Raw genomic sequence first — 26,259 nt, 5'->3', positions numbered from 1 at the left:
TCCGATCTCAATTCCAGCCAAAAAAGTAAAATGGTGCTGCTTCCCTTCCGAGCTCTGCCATGCGCCCAAATTGTGGTTTACCCCCACATGTGGGGTATCAGCATACTCAGGACAAATTGCACAATGACTTTTGGGGTCCTGTTACCCTTGGGAAAATAAACATTGGGGGTGAAAAGATCATTTTTGTGGAAAAAATATGATTTTTTAATTGTAAGGCTGTACGTTATAAACTTCTGTGAAGCCCTTGGGGGTTCAAAGTTCTCACCACACATCTAGATAAGTTCCTTGGGGGGTCTAGTTTCCAAAATGGTGTCATTTGTGGTGGGTTTCCACTGTTTTGGCACATTAGGGGCTCTCCAAATGTGACATGGCGTCCGATCTGAATTCCAGCCAATTTTGCAGTGAAAAAGTCAAACGGCGCTCCTTCCCTTCTGAGCTCTGCCATGTGCTGAAACAGTGGTTCCTCCCCCACATATCAGGCATCAGTGTACTCAGGACAAATTGCACAATAACTTTTGAAGTCCAATTTCTCCTGTTACCCTTGGTAAAATAAAAAAAATTGGACCTGAAGTAATTTTTTTTGTGAAATAAAGTTAAATGTTCATTTTTTTTAAACATGCAAAAAATTCCTGTGAAGCACCTGAAGGGTTAATAAGCTTCTTGTATGTGATTTTGAGCACCTTGATGGTGCAGTTTTTAGAATGTTGTCACTTTTGGGTATTTTCCATCATATAGACCCCTCAAAGCGACTTCAAATGTGATGTGGTCCCTAAAAATAAAATGGTGTAAAAATGAGAAATCGCTGGTCAACTTTTAACCCTTATAACATCCTAACCAAAAAAATTTTGGTCCCCAAATTGTGCAGATGTAAAGTAAACATGTGGGAAATGTTACTTATTAAGTTTTTTGCGTGCCATATCTCTGTGATTTAAGGGCATAAAAATTCAAAGTTGGAAAATTGCAAAATTTTTAAAATTTTCACCAAATTTCCTTCTTTTTCAAAAATAAACGCATGTTATATCAATGAAATTTTACCACTAACATGAAGTACAATATGTCATGAGAAAACAATGTCAGAATCACTGGGATCCATGGAAGCTTTCCAGAGTTATTACCTCATAAAGGGACAGTGGTCAGAATTGTAAAAATTGGCCTGGTCATTAACGTGCAAACCACCCTTGGGGGTTAAGGGGTTAATGCAGGAAATGTGCTGCATTTTCTATTTTGTATGTATTATACACTTGCTTTATTAGTTGTGTTGAACTATTGTTCTTGTTTCATTGGTTTATTGCAAACAACAGAAAGTCAGTACATTTTTACTAATAAACATGATTTGCCAAGTTGGGATTAAGAATTTTGATGGCAACTGTTCAATGCAAATATATACTGTATTTATTTAGAAGTGGAAATTTGCAATTTGAGTTTTTCAAAATTGAAATGTTAGTTGTAAATTCTGCCAACATTATATGCTTTTACCAAATTTCTGCCTAGTATACTATTGTGCCACATACATAAATGTAGCATCTAATATTTGTCCAATGTATAAAACTTTACCAGTGAGTCTAGGGTGAATGTTTCCCCTTGTTTTGAGCACCAAGTCAGTGTAAGAAGACTTATAGGCCATGCAATGCTCCTCCAGGAATTTAAATATACAAATAGCCTCTTTAGAAAGGAAGAGGATAGTAACTTTTAGCAATCCTAAATGTCAATATCGACCTACATGTCTTAGGAAAAGAATCCAACCCAGAAAGTCCTTTTTACTTCTTATCCTAAGTCAAGGGCAAGGTCCTTTTCAAGGAACGATATTGACTTTTAGATTGCTATTTCCTTTAGGCTAAATACTAAATATTTTACTAGGAATTATGTTTTCTAAATAGCTATATAATGTATTTTTTTATTTTTCTAACTATTTCATTTCATAGAACATTTTGTAATATATGTATTATAGAAACAGATGGTCAACTTCACTACATTTTCACATAACTCACTATTGAGCCTTGTGTTGCATGATATCTCAATTTGAAATGATAATCACAGTTAAACACTATATCTATGAAATGTTTATTCAGCAGAACTAAAAATTACATTCAGCTTACCCTCTTCCAGGAAGAAGATAGACTTTCACAAAGGGATCTGAATAACCGTTGTTATCTCTAGGAACAAGATTCCTTGCTTGCAGTATGTGAATTATGAGATTACCAAGATGCTTATCATAATTAACTTGAAGCTACAAAACACAAAAAACAATGATCCCATACTTAAATGCAAATGCATTACAAATGGCAAATAATGCTCTACATGACAAATCAAACAAGGCATATTGCAATGACCAAGAGTTGGTATTTTCTGGCATGGATTAGAAAAGGAAACCAGTGGGGAAATGGCGCATATAATTTATTTTGAGTGTACTATCATTGTCAAATTAGGATTGTATTTTGCCTGTGGCTTTAAAAAGCTTAATTGTCTACATAGTTGTTTAATGAGTCTAAAAGAAATAGTAATATTTTCGTACAAATTATAAACAAATGTTTTTAACCCCTTCCTGACATCAGACGTACTATCCCGTCCATGGGACCCGGGCCCCTATGCCCATGGACGGGATAGTACGTCTAGCCCGATCAGCAGCGCCCACATGGTGTGCGCCGCTGATCGCGGCCGGGTGTCAGCTGATTATCACAGCTGACACCCAGCACTATGTGTCAGGGGCAGTCACGGACCGCCCCCGACACGTTAGCCCCTTGCACACCGCGATCAAACATGATCGCGGTGTACCGGGAGTTAAAGGGAAGCATCGGCAGGGAGGGGGCTCCCTCCGTGCTTCCATGAGCCCCCCACGGCAGCGCAATGTGCAGCGCTGCTGCGGGGGACTCCTTTCCTCCAGGCCCCCGGATCCAAGATGGCGACGGGGGCCTTCGGGGGCCTGGAGGAGGCTGGCTTCCTCAGTGCCTGCAAAGCGCAGGCATGAGGAAGCCTTGTGCACTGCCTGTGACAGATTGCTGATCTGTCACAGTGATCTGTGATGTGACAGATCAGCGATCTGTCACAGGACAGTGATGTCCCACCTGGGACTATGTAATAAAGTAAAAAAAAAATTAAAAAAGTGTAAAAATAATTAAAAAAAAAATCGCCAAATAAATTAGTAAAAAAAAAAAAAAATATTCCCCAATAAATTCATTTTTTGAAAATAAAAAAACCCCAAAACAATAAATGTACACATATTAGGTATCGCCGCGTCCGAAACGACCCACCCTATAAAACTGTCCCATTAGTTAACCCCTTTAGCGAACCACTTAAAAAATAAAAATAAAAAACCAAGTAAAAAATAATGATTTATTATCATACCGCCAAACAAAAAGTGTAATAACGCGCGATCAAAAAGACGCATATAAATATCCATGGTACCGCTGAAAACATCATCTTGTCCCGCAAAAAACGAGCCACGACACAGCATCATCAGAGAAAAAATAAAAAAGTTATAGCTCGCAGAATAAAGCGATGCAAAAATAATTATTTTTTATATAAAATAGTTTTCATTGCATAAAACCGACAAAACATAAAAAAACGACCTAAATGAGGTATCGCTGTAACCGTACTGACCCGAAGAATAAAACCGCTTTATCAATTTTACCGCACGCGGAACGGTGTAAACGCACTCCCCCAAAAGAAATTCATGAAACGCTGGTTTTTGTTCATTCTGCGTCCCAAAAATCGGAATAAAAAGTGATCAAAAAATGTCACGTGCCCGAAAATGGTACCAATAAAAACGTCAACTCGTCCCGCAAAAAATAAGACCTCACATGACTCGGTGGGTCAAAATACGGAAAAATTATAGCACTCAATATGTGGTGATGCAAAAACTATTTTTACAATAAAAAGCGTCTTTTAGCGTGCGAGAGCTGCCAAAAATAAAAACCGCCATAAATAGTAAATCAAACCCCCCATTATCACCCCCTTAGTTAGGGAAAAATAATAAAATTAAAAAAATGTATTTATTTCCATTTTTCCATTAGGGCTAGGGTTAGGGCTAGGGTTAGGGCTAGGGTTAGGGCTAGGGCTAGGGTTAGGGTTAGGGCTAGGGTTAGGGCTTGGGTTAGGGCTGAGATTAGGGTTAGGGGTGTGTTGGGGTTCGAGTTGGAGTTAGAATTGGGGGTTTCCACTGTTTGGGCACATCAGGGGCTCTCCAAATGCAACATTGCGTCTGATCTCAATTCCAGCCAATTCTGAGTTGAAAAAGTCATATGGTGCTCCTTCCCTTCCAAGCTCTGCCATGCGCCCAAACAGTGTTTTACCCCCACATGTAGGGTATCAGCCTACTCAGGACAAATTGCAAAACAATTTTTGGGGTCCAATTTCTCCTGTTACCCTTAGGAAAATAAAAAATTGGGGGCAAAAATATCATTTTTGTGGAAAAAAATGATTTATTTTCACGTCCGAGCGTTATAAACTTCTGTGAAGCACTTGGGGGTTCAAAGTGCTCACCACACATCTAGATAAGTTCCGTGGGGGGGTCTAGTGTCCAAAATGGGGTCACTTGTTGGGAGTTTCAATAGTTTAGGTACATCAGGGGCTCTCCAAACGCACATGACACCCGCAGACCATTCCATCAAAGTCTGCATTCCAAAATGGCACTGTTTCCCTTCCGAGCCCCGACGTGTGTCCATACAGTAGTTTTCTCCCACATATGGGGTGTCAGCGTACTCAGGACAAATTGGACAACAACTTTTGTGGTCCAATTTCTGCTGTTACCCTTGGGAAAATGAAAAAATTGGGGACTAATTGATCATGTTTGTGGAAAAAATACGATTTTTTTATTTTCATGCCCGGGCATTATAAACTTCTGTGAAGCCCTTGGGGGTTCAAAGTGCTCACCACACATCTAGATAAGTTCCTTGGGGGGTCTAGTTTCCAAAATGGTGTCATTTGTGGGGGGTTTCCACTGTTTAGGTACATCAGGGGTTTTCCAATCGCGACATGGTGTTCGATCTCAATTCCAGCCAAAAACGTCAAATGGCGCTGCTTCCCTTCCGAGCTCTGCCATGCGCCCAAATAGTGGTTTACCCCCACATGTGGGGTATCAGCGTACTCAGGACAAATTGCACAATAACTTTTAGGGTGCTGTTACCCTTGGAAAAATAAGAATTGAGGGTGAAAAGATCATTTTTGTGGAAAAAATATGATTTTTTAATTGTACGGCTTTATGTTATAAACTTCTGTGAAGCCCTTGGGGGTTCAAAGTTCTCACCACACATCTACATAAGTTCCTTAGGGGGTCTAGTTTCCAAAATGGTGTCATTTGTGGGGGGTTTCCACTGTTTTGGTACATCGGGGGTTTTCCAATCGCGACATGATGTCCGATCTCAATTCCAGCCAAAAACGTCAAATGGCGCTGCTTCCCTTCCGAGCTCTGCCATGCGCCCAAATTGTGGTTTACCCCCACATGTGGGGTATCAGCATACTCAGGACAAATTGCACAATAACTTTTAGGGTCCTGTTACCCTTGGGAAAATAAAACTTGGGGTGAAAAGATCATTTTTGTGTAAAAAATATGATTTTTTTAATTGTACCGCTGTACGTTATAAACTTCTGTAAAGCCCTTGTGGGTTCAAAGTTCTCACCACATATCTAGATAAGTTCCTTGGGGGGTCTAGTTTCCAAAATGGGGTCACTTGTAGGGGGTTTCCACTGTTTAGGTACATCATGGACTCTCCAAACGTGACATGGCGTCCGATCTGAATTCCAGCCAATTTTGCATTGAAAAAGTCAAACGGCACTCCTTCCATTCTGAGCTCTGCCATGCGCCGAAACAGTTGTTCCCCCCCACAAATCAGGTATCAGCGTACTCAGGACAAATTGCACAATAACTTTTGCAGTCCAATTTCTCCTGTTACCCTTGGTAAAATAAAAAAAATTGAACATGAAATATTTTTTTTGTGAAAAAAAGTTAGATGTTCATTTTTTTTTAAATATTCAAAAAAAATCCTGTGACGCACCTAAAGGGTTAATAAACTTCTTGAATGTGGTTTTGAGCACCTTAAGGGTGCAGTTTTTAGAATGGTGTCACTTTTGGGTATTTTCTATCATATAGACCCCTCAAAGTGGCTTCAAATGTGATGTGGTCCTAAAAATAAAATGGTGTTGTAAAAATGAGAAATCGCTGGTCAACTTTTAACCCTTATAACTTCCTAACAAAAAAAAATTTTGGTTCCAAAATTGTGCTGATGTAAAGTAAACATGTGGGAAATGTTAGTTATCAATTTTTTTGTGTGCCGTATCTCTGTGATTTAAGGGCATAAAAATTAAAAGTTGGAAAATTGCGAAATTTTCAAAATTTTTGCCAAATTTCCATTTTTTTCACAAATAAACGCAAGTTATTTGAATGAAATTTTACCACTAACATGAAGTACAATATGTCACGAGAAAACAATGTCAGAATCACCGGGATCCATAGAAGCGTTCCAGAGTTATGACCTCATAAAGGTACAGTGGTCAGAATTGTAAAAATTGGCCCGGTCATGAACGTGCAAACCACCCTTGGGGGTGAAGGGGTTAAGTAGGGAAATGGTTAATGTTGCCCTGCAGTTCTGGGGTCCTTTGTTCAAATTTCTCTAGGATGACATTTGCAAGGAGGCTTCATGTTCTCCCATTGTTTAACTGGGTTTCCTCCATGTACTCTGGTTTCCTCCCACACTCCATTCACATGCAAAGAAATTTAGATTGTGATGCCCAATTGGGACACTGATGATGATGTCTGTGAAGTGTTGTGGAAATTAATGGCATTATATATGGGAGTAAATTTAATAAGTACCTGGATTTCACCAGTGATTGGATGGGAAGGTGCTTTCACAGCTTCAGCAGACTACAATAAAAAAACAAAAACAAGAAATGCTAAGCAACTAGAAATGTAGATGTTTAGATGTTTTAAATTTAGTTTTGGTAAATGAAGTTATTGCATTTCAATTCACACACAAGAAACAGTTGCTCAGTCAAGTAATAGTGCTGCATCTTCATGGAGTTTGCAAACGTTCCTATTGTTCACATAGGTTTATTCTGAGGAAAATAATTTTCCTTTCAAACATAATAATAGGTTTATTTGGAATTAGTCAGCCAAATGCCTCCTTGATGGTATTGCATGATGACTAAAGGCCCCTTTACATTTAGCAATTTACCAGCAATCCGACCGGCGATCCGACCCGGTCAGGATCGCTGGTGCATCGCTAAATGATCGCTAGTGAGCTGTCACACAGGCAGACCTCACAGTGATGCAGCAGCGATGCAGCGCACGATACTCACCTTTCACACACAGCGATCCTGACGTCCTCCCGCCCGCCTTCACACATTGCTCGTCATCACAGCAGGAAGCCCAGCAGGAAGCCCAGCAGGAAGCTGACGACGAGAAATGGAGCCGGACATTCTCGCATGATCAGCAATGGACAGCGGGGGAGCCGGTCGGAGGTAAGTATCACACATAGCGATATCGCTAGCTATATCGCTATAACTTAACAAAATCAGTGATGTTATAGCGATATCGCTATGTGTAAAACCCCCTTAAGAGTATTGCCTGTATTTCTCGGCATGAGGACACCAAGAAATTGGCAATGTTGAGGTCAGTAGATGCAGTGGTTGGCCAAGGAAACTTAGTACAATTTAGTTGGCCAAGGAAATTTAGTGTAGCAGATGAATGACACATCATTCTTAATTCACTTTGAAGTGTCCAGAAGTGATATCAGCTCAGAACTGTCAGCAACCAGTGAGACCCAACTACACTCAACTACTGTTTGGAGAAGTTTGGCCAAAAGTGGTCTTCATAGTAAAATTGCAGCCAAAAACCATTTCTTCAACATGGAAATAAGACCAAGCGCCTCAACTATGCACAAATGCATACACATGTGGTGAAAATTGTTGGTACCTCTCATTTAATGACAGAAAAACCCACAATGGTCACAGAAATATCTTGAATCTGACAAAAGTAATAATGAATAAAAAATCTATGAAAATAAACAAAAGAAAGTCGGGCATTGCTTTTCAACCATGCTGCCACAGAATTTAAAAAAAATAAAAATCATGAAATAGACCTAGACGGAAAAGATAGAATCCCTGAAAATAATGTGACAAAAAGGACATGTTAAATCAAGGTGTGTCCACTAATTAGCATCACGGGTGTCTACAATCTTGGAATCAGTGAGTGGGCCTGTATGGAGGGCTACAGATGCTCACTGTGCTGTTTAGTGACATGGTGTGTATCACACTCAACATGGACCAGAAAAAGCGGAGGAAAGAGTTGTCTCAGGAGATTAGAAAGAAAATTATAAACAAACATGTTAAAGGTAAACATTATAAGACTATCTCCAAGCAGCTTGATGTTCCTGTGACTACAGTTGCACATATTATTCAGAAATTTAAGTCCCATGACTGTAGCCAACTTCCCTAGACGTAGCCATAGGAAGAAAATTGATGACAAATCAAAGGGATGGATAATACGAATGGTAACAAAAGAGCCTAGAAAAACTTCTAAACAGATTAAAGGTGAACTTCAAGCTAAAGGAACCTCAGTGTCAGATCGCACCATCTGTCATTGTATGAGCCAAAGTGGACTTCATGGGAGATGATCAAGGAGGGCACCATTGTTGAAAAAAAACTCATATGAAAGCCAGACTGGAATTTGCCAAACTACATGTTGACAAGCCACAAAGCTTCTGGGAAAATGTCCTATGGACAGATGTGACAAAAATTGAACTTTTTGGCAAGGCACATCAGCTCTATGTTCACAGTCAGAAAAATGCAGCATATCAAGAAAATAACACTGTCCCTACTGTGAAACATGGAGGAGGCTGTGTTATGTCCTGGGGCTGCTTTGCTGAAACTGGCACATGGTGTCTAGAATCTGTGCAGGGTACAATGAAATCTCAAGACTATCAAGGGATTCTAGAGAGAAATGTGCTGCCCAGTGTCAGAAAGCTTGGTCTCAGTAGCAGGTTATGGGTCTTGCAACAGGATAATGACCCAAAACACACAGCTAAAACACCTAAGAATGGCTATGAGGAAAACTTTGGACTATTCTGAAGTGGCCTCCTATGAACTCTGACCTAAATTATATTGAGCATCTTTGGAAAGAGCTGAAACATACCATCTGGAAAAGGCAACCTTCAAACACGAGACAACTGGAGCAGTTTGCTCTTGAGGAGTGGGCCATAATACAGTACATATTGAGAGGTGCAGAAGTCTCACTGACAGTTACAGGAATCATTCGATTGCAGTGATCTCCTCAAAAGGTTGTGCAACAAAATGTTAAGTTAAGGGTACCATCATTTCTATCCAGGCCTATGTCATGAGTTTTATATATATATATATATATATCTGTGGAAGAATGGTTGAAAATCAATGCCTGACTTTCATTTGTTCATTTTCATAGGTTTTTGATTTATTATTACTTTTGTCTGATTCAAGTTATTTCTGTCACCGTTGTGGGTTATTCTGTCATTAAATGAGGGGTACCAACAATTTTGACCACGTGGGTAGGAACTGGAGTTCAAAAAATGGCAATAAATGCCCTGGACAGATGAGTCAAAATGGGATATATTTAGCTGTAACAGAGGGTAGTTTGTTCGCCAGAGGGCTAAAGAATAGTACAATAATCAATTTTTGCAGGCAACAGTGAAGTATGGTGGAGCTTCCTTGCAGGATTGGGGCTGCATTTCAGCAAATGGAATTGAGAATTTAGTTAAGATTAATATTATTGGTGTCCTCAATGCTAAGACATACAGGCAGATACTTAAAGGGAATCTGTCACCCTTTTCTTTGACTATCAGCTGCTGGCATTGACATCAGGGGCTTATCTACAGCATTCTGTAGCCACCGATATAACCTGAAAGATAAGAAAAACATGTCAGATTATACTCACCGGAGGGGGTGGTCTGGTCCAATGGGTGTCACAGACTGGTCCGACGCCTCGCATCTTCATACGACGCCATCTTCTTCTTCCCTTCCTGTAGTGGCTCCGGCGCAGGCGCACTGCTCTGCCCTGTTAAGGGCAGAGCAGAATACTGCAGTGCGCAGGTGACAGATCTCTCCCAATGCCTGCGCACTGCAGGACTCTGCTCTGCCCTCAACAGGGCAGAGCAGTGTGCCTGCGCCGGAGTCACTACAGGAAGGGAAGAAGATGGGAGGCTGTTATGAATGGGTCACCGAGGAGGATGGCAGGAACAGGCTAAGCCACCAGAAAACCAGAGAGGTTGGTAACTAAGCGGATTGCAGACCCCTGATCCTATCCACACAACTAGCAGTAGCCATAGAGCGTACATACGGTGCCCTAGATGCCTCAGCACAGCCGGAGAGCTAACTAAGCCTAAAGCAAGAACGGTGAAATCTAAACTGCCCCGGAGCAGACCCCAAAAGGAATAGATAGCCCCCAAACATATATTGTCGGTGAAACAAGATGAAACACAAACGCAGGCAGAAAAATAGACTGAGCAAATGATGGGGCCCAAACTGACTAGACAGGATAGGAAAGAAAAGACACTGTCTGCAATCATGCAAAAACCCTGAAAAATCCAACACGTCTGATGTACAAAAAAACACTGAAGTCACACGACTTCGCCCCCACTATATCAGCACTCCAATATGAACTGGAAGCAAAACAAAAGAGACCAATATAACAGGGGACTGAACAAACTGACACAGGCTGTAACATATGGAGTGGTGGTCCAGTACAGCCCCCAGAGGAGCAAGCTAAATCCACACAACAAGCAGACAGAGACAAAACCAAATCAGATGCAAAGGATTAGCAAATGAACCACTTAGCTGAACAATGCAGGATCAGGGCAGGAGACATCAGACCTCAGAATGCACAGTAAAGCAATCACCAGCAGGGATTGCAGGAAGTCTGCAGACTTAAATACTCCAGTCAGTAACCCCAGATCTCCAATCGTCATAATCATCATCATCATCAGGTGGCAGACCTCTGTCAATCTGGCCAGCTCCACTACCTCCAGTAACCCCTGGAGGCGCAGGGGGAGCTTCGGCTCAGAAGTCTGAGCCAGGGAATTCACAACAGGAGGCGTCGGACTGGACCGCGACACCCATTGGACCAGACGGCCCCCTCCAGTGAGTATAATCTAACGTGTTTTTCTTATCTTTCAGGTTACATTGGGGGCTTATCTACAGCATTACAGAATGCAATGCTGTAGATAAGCCCCTGATGTCAATGTCGGCAGCTGATAGTCAAAAAAAGGGTGACAGATTCCCTTTAACCATTATGCAATTCCATGAGTCAGACTAAATCCGAAAATTATTATGCAGCGGAATAATGATTTCAAACATTCCGCTAATGTAATTAAAAACAGTCTTCAGCATAAAGAAGAACAAGGAGTCCTGAAAGATGATGATAGGACCTCCACAGAACCCTTATCTCAATATCATCAAGTCTGACTGGGATGACGGAGACAACAGGATTTTTGCAATCCTACACCCACAGAAAATCTGTGGTTAGTTCTTCAAAATATTTTCCGAGTTTCTTCAAAGACTGTGTGCAAGTGTACCTAGAAAAATTTATGCTGTTTTAAAGGCATAGTGTAGTACAACAAAATATTGATTTAGATTTACCTCTTGTTGATACACTTTCCATCTTGTCAGTTGATAAATATAAACTTTTACACTCCATTTTTGAAAGACTCCTCACTGTGCAGCATTTTTCAACATTTATGTAAGACTTTTGCAGATTACTATGTATCTTTTATATTTATACAGTTATGGCCGAAAGTGTTGGTACCCTTGAAAATGTTCCAGAAAATTAAGTATTTCTCCTAGAAAATTATTGCAATTGCATATGTTTTGTTATACAAGTGTTTATTTCCTTTGGGCGTATTGGAACAGCACAAAAAAATGTGTGGGGTCTTCCTGGACTATAGCATTTCATTTCATTCAAATGTCAACGGATAGTTCACGCTGACACTGATGCACCCTGAGCCTCCAGGACAGCTTGATTTTATTTGAAACTTGATTGAGGATGCTTATCCACCATCTGGACTACCATGCGCTGCAACCTTTCATCAATTTTTCTTTCTCTCCCTCCCACTTCCAGGGAAATTAGCTACAGTGACATGGGTTGTAAATTTCTTGATTATGTTTCTTACCTTGTACAATGGTACATCAAGATCTCTGGAGATGGACTTGTAATCTTGAAATTGTCCATTTTTTTAACAATTTTGGTTCGCAAGTCCTCAGACAGTTCTCTTCTCCTCTTTCTGTTCTCCATGCTTAGTGTGGCACACACAGACACACAATGCAGAGATTGAGACAATTTCTCCCCTTTTTATCTGGTTTCAGGTGTGATTTTCATATTTCCCACACCTTTTACTTGCCACAGGTGAGACTGAATGAGCATCACATGCTTGAAACAAAGTTGCTTACCCACAATTATACAAAGGTGCCAACAATTTTGTCCATACAATTTTTTGGGTTTTGTGTGAAATTATGTCCAATTTGCCTTTTTTTCCTGTGTTTTGTTGTGTTGAACCAATATACACAAAGGAAATAAACATGTGTATAACAAAACCATATTGTACCTAGTGTGCAGCTCTGCAGGTGGAGTTGTAGATTAAAACCACCGATTTTTTATCCTGAACTTGCCTGGACTGTCATTTGTACAGCGGCGTGGATGGTATTCAGGAATTTCTCAGCCTTTGATACTACAATACCATCTTAGAGTTTCTGTTTGTACCCCTATATTTGCGTTCATACCTGCTGTTCTAGATGTGAAGCACTATACCAGATAACAGGCAATCCAAGGCCTCATTACCCATACTACCCATATACTGTACAGGAGATTAACTATATAAACTACATTTGAAAATGAAAGATTGTTGCATGTTGTGACTTGCAATGCTGCATGGATGCGATAAATGTTCATATACAAATTTATATGAAGGCCAAACTACACAAAGAATAGGCACTATACTATTGTGCCTTGCAGTTGTCAGCCACGGCCACTACACAATGAACAGAGCTGTGCAGTTACAGCTACATTCCATTTCTAGATTCAGTAATTTGAGATCGAAAACAGTTGATCTGCTGGGGTACAGCGTTGAGGACTATCCCTGATCTGATATAGATGATCCTAGGGACCCTAAGAATAAGTCATGAATATTATAAGCCTGGACATCCAATTTAATAGCAGATGGTACTGAAAAAAGAAGCAGTGACAACCATTTACAGAATATACTATACTACTTCCAAATATGTGAAATATATTCTTAAATATAATTGGGCATAATGAAGTATTCTAAAGATCAGGCCTGGACATTTTTCCAGTTTACATTATAGAAAACCATCCATTTCCTATATTCTGACTGCACATTCAATCCAAATCTAGTGATTCTTATAATTAGTAATCTTGCCATCCAACCAAATTAAACCTGCCATAAAATCAAGTTTAGAACAGTCAGTGATTTGTACAATTTGTTTTATAGCGTTTCTTTCCCATAGTTGGACTACAAGCTAGCATGTTCTATGCAGTCCTCACACCTACTTCTAATCCAACATTTCTCATCCATCCAACCACCATCTTGGAGTTACCTTGCTGCTGTGCCTTTTCTTGCTTACAGAAGGAGAGCCAGGTTGTCCAGGACTGGGCACTGCACTGGAGGCTGCCGATGTCGTTCCTGAATGGATATATGAGCCTTTCTCCATTGCAGAAGAGACAACAGAAGGCGTCTGCTGCTGGGAAACCTTCTGGAGTTCAGCTGCTAGTTGTTTAGGATCCACTCCAGGGGACTTTGTTTTCTCTACTGTAATGAGACATAACGGCATAAAGAACACTCAAATAATTGGCACACATGAAAATGAAGCAATTGGATAAGGCTAGAAAAGATATGCTTCTTTTCCAAAAACGAAGACTTTTGTCCACCGGCTTTTTTAAAATTTGAGTTAAGCATTGTCCAAGCGAATAAGGATGAGCTGTAATGTCAGACACAGACTATAAACAAGAGTGAAGCTGTCCCTAGAGAAGGAGAAGACTTTTTTCTTTTGGTTTTAAATAAATGTTTCAATTTGTGGTTTGCTGAACAACTTCACTAACGAACAATTACTTTATTCGTTTTTCCTCTATATTTCTTACCAGCCTTTCCTGGGTCATGCAGCTCTAAATTCTGTGGAGTTGCAGAATTCGATAACATGCTAATATCCCTGAAAGGAAAATGAAAACAAGAAAAAGAGGCAAATAATGAGAGTGGAAGTATCTAACATGGGGAATAGAAGAAGTGTGGCAATTGGAATTAAACATTGTAGTTTAAATATACAGATCTAGCAAAGGTTACCTTGGCTCGGCTAACACATCACCGGGATATCACCACACAAAAAGTGGAATTCAGCAACTGACTTGACATTGGTCAACGGCTTGTGCAATTTTAAAGTGACTGTCAGCACAGCATGACTGTTCAAACCAAGTACAGACTCTCGGTGAGCCCTTGTGCTATGGATTGGCACACAAATGAACCGTATTGTAATTCATTTTGGGTAAAACAAACTATATGGTCAGTTTCATAAATATAGAGTTGGTATTGGGACCATGATGTCCAAACATGCCATGTGTCCCCTGACTTAAGCTCTACAGCCTCATAGGGCAGGACGTCAGATGCCGGTCTGGACACCACTTGAACTGTGCATGTTAGATGCGGTGTAAAACCATCTTCACACCAACTCAGTGTCTTATATCTAACACACTAACACACATGTATACATAAGAAGGAAGTTAATACTGTGAGTTCAGATGAAAGATACCTGAAATCAGCAGTGAAAGCTAAATAAATTTTACTGAAAATTTGCAGATGATATATATATATATGACCAAAATCAATAGCCACTCTGATACATATCATTTTAAAATTTGTAGCACGATCTCAAATCTGACCAAAAATTTGCCACTTGTGAATGCAAGTATCATACTGCACTTTGTTATTGAAGCTGTTTTCTCAAAAAACATGATTTCACAATAGATTTTAGCTTCAGGATTTATAGAAGGAGTGATTTTGCAGGCATGTAATGCAGAAGGTCATTGTAAAAAGCATTTATACCAATTTATATTTGGGTTAGTACTCATAAAAAATATATCACTGGTTCCCGTTAGGTTTAAAGTCACAAGAACTGAAGACACCTTTTATATATATATACAGTATATATAAAGTATATATATATTTACTTAAATACTGTATATACTGTACTAATTGTGGCTTAAACGGAGTATATCAGTGAAAAGGACTGTTTAACCCCATGATAGCCCCTGTAGGTGTCATAGCCTAATAAAAATTAGTGTCCAAATCTGTTGCGGATTTCCCCAGAATTGGTTCTTTGTTCACATAGGATAATGAGGTGCTCAGTGCACCCTTGACGAGGCTAAGCAGCTCATTGCACCTTCCCAGCTAATAGCTTTGCATCTATCTCCACATGCCTCGTTATTGATTGACAGCTCTGACTTTACAGTAGTCAGAGGATGACAGCAATATATAAGAAACAAGTAGTTGAGGAAGATGCTGTGAACTGCTCGGCCATACCCAGGGTGCACCATGCGCCTCTATAGTGTATTTGAACAAAGAGTAATTTCAGGCAAATGCAGTAATTGATTTGGACACTAAAGGTAAAATTTTTATTAGGGCTATTTCTCCTACATGGTGATGTGCTTGGTTTGGACAGTCATTTTGTGCAGACAGACTCCTGTAAATGCTTGGTAATGTTTTGAAAATGACTTGCAACCTACAAGTATTGGGTAATTCTGAGTCAAAAGAAGATGTTAGAGCAGGAGTTTGGAACCTCAGGTCCGTGGGCCACCCTTTATGACCTTTTATCTGGTCACGAGGCAGATTACCAAAGACTGCAGTGCTTGGGCCGGCAGCTGTATTTTGACGGCCACTGGCCCATTAATTTCTTCTTGCACTGTGATCATACACACACAGCGTTCAATACTGAGTGCTGAAGCACGTGCAATGAAAGATTACGTCCTAACACCAATGCCAGCATCCGGACATACCTTGTAGGTGGAGCTAGAGAGCAATTTGTACAGCCCCCGAAGGATGGTATAAATATTCAAATGGCCCTTGGCAGAAAAAACATTCTCCAACCCCGTATAGAATATGAAGATTATGTAGTAACTACATATTGGCCTGATAAGATTCACTAATAATTGTGTAAAGAATAGTTTTGCACAGATATCATTAGTAATATAATATACTGTAATACATAGAAAATAGTGAAAATAGGAATGTAAGGGAAACTCACAGTCTTATACAAATGTCTGCTTCTCCACTTGTCTGACTAATGATACTCTGAACTTCTTCATATGTCTTTGCTGTTAATTGAAAACCGTTCCATTCTAATACCAGCATTCCTGGAAAGATAATCCACATAATTTACATAATTTATAGAACTTAACAGCACAAAAAAGTTGTCAGTCTTATGCTACCATGTTATCCTTATGTTCCATAAGTCTAATCAATTTGGTTTAAGGAGTTTTCCAGGTATAGAAAAAAATAGATACAGTATATAAAAAAATGACTATCAAAAAATGCTTACATTTCCTTAATCTCCAAATCCATTTATTTTGACTAGGGAAGAAATCACTACAGTCATCTTGTTACACTAGCAGAAGTCTATACTAGAATAATAGTACAGGTGTCTGGGAACTTGTGAAGTTCCGCTGCTGAGACCTGGAGGCATCCTACATCTCGTATTGTGAAGTTTAATCCAGGACACAGCAGTGGTTAAGAATCAAGTATATCAATGTAGAGAGAAGTGTGAGTGGCCTCTTTCAAGCTCCAGAGCCCCTGCTATCTCCAGCATTATATCAGATTCTTTTTAGAAATGAAGAGGGGCATGAAGGTTTCTTTTGCACATGCTCACATGCACCTGTCCTATTAAAGGGCTGTTCTCAAGTATGAAAGTTATCTCCTAACCAAAGAATAGCAAATACTTTTCCAATTGCTGGGGGTCCGACAGCCATGGACACCATCTATCCCAAGAACTGTTGCTCAGAGGGCGATCATGTACAATGCCTCTCCATTTTTCCTAAAATGAGTGCCGAAGATCAGCCAAGCACTACAATCGGCAATGTTCGGGGCTCTGAATAAGAATGAATGGAGCAGTACCTGCATGATCGACTTCAGCTCAATTCAGTTGGGGCTCTTCAGAGTCCGAGTTCATGGGTTTACTGGGGCTACGGCATTTGACCCTCCAGTGATCAGAAAATTACCCTCTATCACTTAGATAGAGGATAACTTTTAAATTCGAGAACATCTTCTTAATATTCTTAAACAGGTTTTCGTCGATTGACTAGTCACTAGTCATTTTACCTCCCCAAACAAAATGAGTGTGATTTGTTAATTAAGTGTATTTAGAGATTAAATTATAACATTTTTTTTATTTATTTTTTTCATTCCCAGAGATTGCCTTTAAGTGTGCACATATTGCAAACTGTGAATCTTAAAACACGGTTTGTTGGTATGCAAATTAACTCTATTCAGCGTGCCCTAAAAGATCAAAGTATGTTTACATAACCACAATATTGTTGCATTGTACAATGAATTAGAGATAGTTTTCTAACCTGTTTATTATTTTCTTACTTAAAGTGTAACGCTAAACAAAAGATATAAATTTTCATTTTGTCCAGTGTAAAACCTCTGATCTCGCTCCCAAACTCAAAGGCATTGCTTAGGATTAGAAAAGAAAATTGCTTTCAAAGAGAGTGTAAAATACCGGAACAAGTGCTTTTACAGGGGAGAAAAAAATCTGAACCTTTTTTTCTATAAACAGCGAAAATGGACTTATTGTATACAGTGGGGAAAAAAGTATTTAGTCAGCCACCAATTGTGCAAGTTCTCCCACTTAAAAAGATGAGAGAGGCCTGTAATTGGACCTCAGGGGAGCATATAATTTAATCCGTATTCGGGAAGGGGATGAGTGGAAAACGGCATTTCTCACTTCTGAAGGGTTATTTGAGAATTTGGTTATGCCCTTTTGTCTCACCAATGTGCCAGCTGTTTTTCAGAATTTTATTAACCATGTATTTTCTGATTTTAATGGGCGTTTTATGGTGGTGTATTTAGATGATATCCTCGTGTTCTTATCTGACAAACAAGTTCACATGGATCATCTACGTGCGGTCCTCCAGAGGTGACGGGAGAACTCACTCTTTGCCAAACCTGAAAAATGCACTTTTTTTGTCCAAGAATTGTCCTTTCTGGGGTTCATTCTGTCTGACAAGGGGTTTTGTATGGACCCTGGGATGGTACGGGACATTGTGGATTGGATGCAACCCAGAGACTTAAAGGGTCATCAACATTTTTTGGGGTTTGCAAACTATTATAGGAAATTCATTAAGTTGTTTTCACAGGTGGTCAAACCCCTCACTGATTTGACTCATAATGGGGCTGATCTCAAAAACTGGTCGGCTCCGGCTGTGGAGGCGTTTGCTTTATTAAAGAAATGATTTATGTCTGCCCCTGTTTTGGTCCAGCCTGATACGTCTAAACCGTTTATCATAGAGGTGGACGCATCGGAGGTAGGAGTGGGGGCAGTGTTGTACCAAGGACCCGCCACTTTGTCTAACTTGAGGCCCTGTGCCTTCTTCTCAAAAAAAGTTATCCTGCTGAGAGGAAATATGATGTTGGGAATCGGGAGCTTTTAGCTATTAAGTTGGCCTTTGAAGAATGGAGGCACTTTTTGGAGGGGGCTGTTCATCAGATCACGATGATTACGGACCACAAGAAACTGTCTTATATTGAGTCAGCCAAACGTTTGACTCCCAGACCGGCTAGGTGGTTGCTTTGTTTTTCACGCTAAATTTTCAATAATTTTTAGGCCTGTTTCCAAGAATGTCAAGGCGGATGCCTTGTCTCGCAGCTTGGATCCGATATCAACTCCTGAACCTCCTTACTCCATTTTTCAGCACAGGATGGTCATGGCAGTGGTTTCCTCAGAATTGGAGCAGGAGATTTGTGAGGTTCAGTCTCTTGCTCCTCTGTCATTGCCTGACAACAAGCTCTTTGTCCCTGTTCAGTACCGGTTGAGGGTGCTCAAGGAGTTCCATGATTCTGCTCTTAGTGGGCATCCTGGTATCTCGGCCACTCGTAGAGCTATTGCTAGGCTGTTTTGGTGGTCCTCTATGGCTTCTAATGTTGCCATGTTTGTGTCTTGCTGTGATAATTGTGCCCGTGCTAAAAGCTTTCATAACAGGCCGGCCAGGGAATTGGTGCCATTGCCAATTCCGGATAGACCTTGGACTCATTTGTCCATGGACTTTATCACTAATCTCCCTCCTTCCAATGGCAGAACTGTGGTCTGTGTGATGATGGATAGATTCTGTAAACAGGCACATTTTGTATCTTTGGCAGGACTGCCTAATGCTGAAACACTTTCTAGGTTATTTGTTGAGCATGTGGTGTGATTGCATGGTGTGCCATTGAATGTGGTTTCAGATAGGGGGGTACAATTTGTGTCCAAAATCTGGAGGGCTGTTTGTAAAAAGGTTTGGTATTACTTTGGCCTTCTCTTCGGCCTATCATCCCGAAACCAATGGTCAGACGGAGAGGACCAATCTCTTGAACAAAATTTGCGGTGTCTTGCCACGTCCCAGCAAGATGATTGGTGTTCTTTGTTGCCAGTGGCTGAGTTTGCCTTTACTAATCGTATCAATTAGTCCACGGGCACCTCTCTGTTCTTTTGTAATTATGGCTTTCACCCCCATTTTGATGAGTTTTACAGGATGGACTCGGGGTGTCCTGGAGCTGATATGGTCATTCAGTGGCTGAGGAAGGTTTGGAGAGAGGTCCAGAGGAATATTTGGGAAGCTCAGGGCAAACATAAACTGTTTGCGGATAAGTGACGATCTACAGGACCCATATTCCTGGTGGGAGATAAAGTATGGTTGTCTACCAAGAACACTCGGCTGAAAGTTCCTTCCGCTAAGCTAGGTCCCTGATTTATAGGTCCTTATGAGGTTGCTGAGGTTGTCAACGAGTTGCCTTTCACCTACGTCTACCTTCGTCACATCGGATCCCTAATGTGTTCCATAAATCTCTCTTGAATTCATTTGTACCTTCCTCTCATGGGTCTTCATCCCCTCCGCCTCTGGTTTCTGTGGATGGGCAGATGGAGTATGAGGTGGAATGGTTTGTGGATTCGCGCATGGTCCTCAGTATTTGGTCCATTGGAGGGGCTACGGTCCTGAGGATCAATCCTGGGTCCCAACACAATCAGTTCATGCCGATCGATTGGTTCGGGCATTTCATGCGTGGTATCCTAGGAAACCTGGGGGTCCGGTGGCCCCCCTTGAGAGGAGGTTACTGTCATGACCCAGACCGGGGTTTGAGTCCTGTTTTTCCTTTTTCCTGGTCTGGTCATGTAGGGGTTAACCTTTCTAAGCTTCAGTCTGGGTTCAGGTTTGCTATTTATCACCGCTGCTCCCTGCAGGCATTGTCAGTTACAGTTTTTGCCTATGGCTGATGTAGTTGACTCTGATTGTTCTGATTGGTCCTGCTATGCTTGCTCTCTGAACCCGTGTGTCTATTTTCCCCTGTTCCTGTCCTGACTCAGTGTTTCCCTTTAGTGCGCTGACTCCCTGGTTTTGACTTGGCTTGCATCCTTATCTGCTTCTGTCTTTTGTCTTATCTGCTTCCTACCATTGCTGATTCCCTGGATTGTCTCTGACCATGAGTTTGCTTTTTCCTTTTGTACTGCGCTACAGTCTAGGATTTGACCCGGCTTATTTGACTATTCTACTGCCACCTGTGGTAGTCTTGCTGCTGCACTGCAGGCCAGCTGTTTAGGTACAGTCCCACTCTACTGCCATCTTGTGGAGCCTGCACCTCCCTGCATTGCAGCAGCATGATATTTTGGTCATTAACAAAAGTTTATCTTAATATTTTGTTAGATATCCTTTGTTTGCAATGACAGAGGTCAAACATTTTCTGTAAGTCTTCATAAGGTTGGCAACACTGTTTGTGGTATGTTGGCCCATTCCTCCATGCAGATCTCCTCAAGAGCAGTGATGTTTTGGGCACGTCGCTGGGCAATCCCTCCAAAGGTTTTCTATGGGGTTGAGTTTTAAGTGGGAGAACTTGCACAATTGGTGGCTGACTAAATACTTTTTCCCCCACTGTATTAACTTGAATAATTAGGCTATATCAGGAACAATACAAACTAATGAAAATGATTCAGAAAATATTTTATGTATTCTTTATCAATGGAAGATATAACAGAGCATTACTTAAAGGCAATCTATCACTAGGTTTTTACTACCACATATGAGAGCAGTATAATGTACGGGCAGAGATCCTGATTCCAGGGATGTATCACTTACTAGGCTCCTTGCTTCAGTTTTGATAAAATCTCTGTTTTATCTTATGCAGATCTACCAGCTCTGTAAATACGCCCACACAACTGGATAGCAGCTTTCTGTGTATACTGTGCATAGGTAGAAAGCTGCAGGTTTACTAGTCTTCTAGTGATAATCTCTTTCTACTAAAACAATGATTTTATCAAGCCTATAGCAGACAGCCCAATAAGTGACAGCACTGGAATCAGGTTATCTGTCTCTACATTATACTGCTCTCAGACTGGGTGACAAAAACCTGGTGACAGACTCCCTTTAAGGCTATGCTCACATGTTGCTTTTGTGCTGCTTTTTGTCTGCAGCCAAAATCTGCTTTCTTGGCAGTAAAAACGCTGCTTACAAAAAGCAGGTTTTGCTGCTTTTTTTCTGATGCAGATTATATGTGTCATTTATTTACAGTACATGTTTAATAATGTTACCATAGTTTCTTTCACCATAAAAGCAGCAAAAAACGCATTGGTTGGGTTATTTTCAGCGTTTTTACACTTTCTCATTGTTTTCTATGGTGAAAAAATGCTGTAAAAATCTTATAGCTTTTGCTAGTAAACAAAAACTGTAAAAAGCAGCTTTTAATTTGCATTAAAAAATGATGCAAATTCACAATGTGTGAACATACTCTATAGTCCACGAGTGGTCTGTCGACAACCTTCAGCGCAGCATGAATAGCTACCAAGTGGTGTTGTCAAGACCTGCTTTGGAAGTATTAAAAATTGAGAGTTTGGGGGACAGCACAGGGCTTTAACTTTGGGTAAAAGCCAAATTACACTTATCTTAATAATCATTTATTATTCCAAATGTATGCTCTAAATATTCTGATTTAACAAGTATACTAAAACATTTTTTTTCTATTTAGTGATTAAAACAAAAACAATTTGTGTCATGCCTATGTCCATCTGCTCAGAGCAGGGATTTTTCCATGAGTGTGGAAAAGAAAAGTGTGTACATTTTGGTGGATGCCATGTCGCGGATTAGTTTAATTCTAGTAATGTAGAATCATACAAACCACAAATTTCATAGTGCACCATGATATAGTGTATCCGGAGAATATTTCAATGAATGTGAATTCTTAAAGTAGCGTTCTCTCTCGTAAAATGAAGATGAATTTCTCAAAAATGGAAGCGTCAAACATAACATTATGGTGTTGTTTAAAATTAAGATGTATGTGAATGGATACTATTGGGTGGAAAGTACAAAGGGCATATTTCACTTTACTGAGTAAAGAAATACCATAATACATTTTGTATAGGTAGAATTTTGCCAAAAAATATTTTAGTCTGAAATAGTTTTATGCGCTGCTTTAAGAAGTAATCTCACATTCTCATTTTTCACACAGCAAGCTGAAATATTGGAGGACGGCACACAAGGAATGTCCACTGCAAAATGGTACAGTCATCACTTACAAAAACTAAAATGGATCTTCGTACATGTTTTGCGGTAATCCTGTGCTGTGGCATAACAAAATCCAAAAATAACAGATTGATATCATTATATGAACCTGTCGCACTCACCGCACAAACATTTAAAACAGAAATAAAATGGGTGTTCAAGCATATACATTTGGTTAAAATGTTGTACAAAATCATAAAACGTAAGACAAGCAATATCCAAAAACCTGAAATACTGGAGAAAACTGTGACTTATGGCCATTATCAATGTCTGAATTATCCCACCCACTGTTCGGTGATCCACGTCCTGATCGGATTTGCGAATGTGTCATGCAGGTTATCAATCAAGGAACAGTGGGTGTGAATACCGCCGCAGCACTGCCCAGATGACTCATAGACTGTGAAACAGGGTGGTGACAGAAGTTCATTTTCTCCCTGACAAACATCAGGGCATGTAAAAGGTATCTACAAACTGTACCAACATGACATTTGGACCATAGAGAAAACTCTGCTGACATACACTTTTTCAGGCTTGACCATACCCTTTTTTCCACCTGTTCTATATTTTGAAAATGGAAAACCAATATCTCGGCTGTAGTGTACAACTGGCAAATAAAATAGTCTTGACCCAAAGTTTTCACTGCCATTTAAAGAAAACCTGTCGGCATGATTTTGTAATGTAAAGACATAGCTGTAATGGCGCAGTAATGTTGATTAAATTGATACCTTTGGTGAAGAAATCCACTTTGTGGTTCCTCTTTAATCACCATTTGTAGTTTTCTGGTAATTATATTTCGGTGCACAAGGGCCGGACTGTGCACGGTGCCTTCTCCTTCCTGTCTGTGATTCTCCCGAGGAAGCTGGCCAATACCAGCGATATGATGTTGGACTCTCGTTTAGTCCCCCCTTTTATATGATCTTTACCAGTATTCCACAGGCATTTGTATATATTTTATGATTATTTCATGCTATATACTGGGTGATTCACTCACTACTTTGGAAAAATTGATGTAACTTCTTAAAGAGACTATCTAGTGAACTGAAATTTGGACTGTACATACATTGGTTCATGAGAAACTGATGTTTTAAAGCAGGTGCTGAAAATGTCCACTGTTCGAAACCAAGCATGCCAGCATGCGCAGTTCCATATTGTTGAAAGTATGCAGGACATCTGGGGTCATAGCCTGAATTTCTCGCTGTATGTTCTCTCAGAGTGCTTGTAATTTTCGTGGCTTGTTGCTTGTTGCTATAGACCCGACAATTCAGACAGCCCCAAAGGAAAAAAATCTGACAATAACAAATTCTTTTCTCTTGATTTGTCCCTTTCAATTCCAGAACAACTGTGACTCTGTAACACAACCTTTTTTGACCGCTCGTTGATATGTGAATATGACAAGCCTCTCTACTGGGAAAGCCTGTGCAACAACTTAAGTGGAGATGCCTGAACTCGCTGTTTCACACCTTAAATTCTTTCCTCAGTCATTTTTGAACGTCCTCCATCATGCTTATCCAGAAATGTTCCTGTAGGTACCAGCTTATTCACCAATGATAGAATGCACAGATTGGATGGTGGATTTCGACCTCCAAACTTCTTTAGAAACTCACTTTGGCACCTCTTTAAGGACTTTAAGTTTTCCGAAAAGATTTCACACTGTAAAAACACTCCTCAAACTAAATCTGTACTGTACATAGTTAAAAAATGAAGAAGGAATTCAGGAGTGAAATCCAAGCACCACACATCAAGTACCGCCGCGCAGAAAGGCATGCATTTTATCTTGTAGTGGAGACAACAGGCAAGGCAACAAGTCAGAGATACCACAGGGAACAAGGATGCTTCTTGTTGCTATTGCTGAGGTTCATTGCACTCTCACCTCACAGAAACAAAAGTATGTACAGTCCAAATTGCATTGCGATCAACCATCTCTTTTAGAATTTACAGCTATTTTTCTGGGTAAAGTAGCCAATCAATCATCCTGTATTTTGGGATGTTTTATATGAGTTTGGGGATTTACTTGTTTATTAGTCCACCTTTAGGGATTTTAAACTTATTTCCATGTTTTAGCTGTAATATATGCTTAAATGGAATTGTCTTGATCTTCTTTTGCTATTTTAAATGCTTTTTAGTGAGATTTTTCCTTATTGTCCAATATTTTGATCGTATAACAAAAATATAATTCTTGGATGTGCCAGAACTTTTAAGTGGGTGCATCTCTTTTGTTTTTCCTTTTTTGCATATGATACTTTTATACACCTTTTGCTGTGCACTTTTTCTATAAGAGTTATTTTTCATGGTGCTCACCTAAGCTTCTTTGTCTATTGATTCCCTGACCCCTACGCCTTCCTCCAATCTTTGAATAACCTGCCTCCTCTGTTTGAAATCTCAGCAGTGACCTGTCATTCAAAGATCGAAGGCATATGGAGAGGCTGGGGATTTAGAGACAGGGAGAAGAAGACCCAGTGCACAGTCCAGCCCCTGTGCACTGAAATCTAATTAGCAGAAAACTGTAAGTGGTGATTAACCCCTTCATGACATTTGACGTACCTATACTTCACGGTCAGGTAGGAGTTTGTCATGGCAATCGTGTGTGGCACAGGAGCACCACCCCATCTGTTTAACACCCTAAAAGATGTGATTAATATCTATCGCAATATTTATAAGGTTGGAGGAGGGAGGGGATCCCCTCTCCAGCCCAATCGGTGGGTCCGATGGTCCTCAGGGTAAATAAAAAAAGGAAAAAGAAATCAGAAAATATTTAAAATAAATCACAAAATAATAAAAAAGTGAAAAAATATACCCATAAATAGGTAAAAAGGACACATATTTGGTATCATCGAGTCCACACAAAATAATTAATAAATAACATTTCCCATATGTCTGCTGTACATCTGCATCATTATTTAAACATAATTGTTTTCTTGTTAGGATGTTAGAGGGGTTAAAAGTTTAGCAAAATTTATGATTTTTTCAGCAAAATTACAAAACCTGTTTCTTTAGGGACCTACTCAGATTTAAATGGACTTTGCAGGGCCTATAAACTGGAAACTCAGAAAAAGTGATATCATTTTCAAAACCCTCAAATACTTCAAAACTGTTGTCAGGAAATATTTTAACTTTTCAGGTGCTACACAGTAATTAAAGCAAAGTGGAATTAAAAAATACATTTAAATTTTACCTCTAAAATCTTGCTATAGCCCCAATTTTTTCACTTTTGCAAGAGATAACATCAAAAAGTGCACCATATAATTTGTACCATACATGCCCCCGGAAGAAGCGAGCAGTGAAACAGTGCCCGTCGGGCGTGGGGGAGGCACAGACCAACACCTGGACCTTGCTGGCACTTACCTTTTTCACCCAGCTGGATAGACTGCTGCACCTTCTTCTTTTTTGGTAATGGCACCATTTTCCAGCACATTCAACAGATGTATACTAGTATTAGGTAGAGTTGAGCGAAACAGGTCGGCCAGATTCATAAGTCGCCGAATTATGGCAAAGTCGGGTTT

The 26,259-nt window shown here is 40.0% G+C and overlaps 1 protein-coding gene across 9 annotated transcripts in view; it reads right to left on the bottom strand.

Annotated features, from left to right (window-relative positions):
- The window catches only part of PCLO (piccolo presynaptic cytomatrix protein), a 599,138-nt gene that overhangs the window by 88,063 nt on the left and 484,816 nt on the right, over positions 1-26,259 (bottom strand). For all 9 annotated transcript variants that reach the window (XM_073551315.1, XM_073551309.1, XM_073551313.1 and 6 more), the window contains 5 exons: positions 16,264-16,372; positions 14,111-14,178; positions 13,570-13,781; positions 6,806-6,856; positions 2,097-2,227 (listed from right to left, as the gene is read on the bottom strand). In XM_073551315.1, the coding sequence (XP_073407416.1) occupies positions 2,097-2,227; positions 6,806-6,856; positions 13,570-13,781; positions 14,111-14,178; positions 16,264-16,372 (571 nt within the window). The remainder of the gene's footprint in view (positions 1-2,096; positions 2,228-6,805; positions 6,857-13,569; positions 13,782-14,110; positions 14,179-16,263; positions 16,373-26,259) is intronic.

The sequence above is a fragment of the Dendrobates tinctorius genome, unplaced genomic scaffold (genome assembly GCF_039654945.1).
Source record: "Dendrobates tinctorius isolate UK_male_01 unplaced genomic scaffold, ASM3965494v1 ptg000174l, whole genome shotgun sequence".
NCBI lineage: Eukaryota > Metazoa > Chordata > Amphibia > Anura > Dendrobatidae > Dendrobates > Dendrobates tinctorius.
Note: the sequence above shows the minus strand (reverse complement) of the source record. Positions and strands in the feature narration are given on the sequence as shown.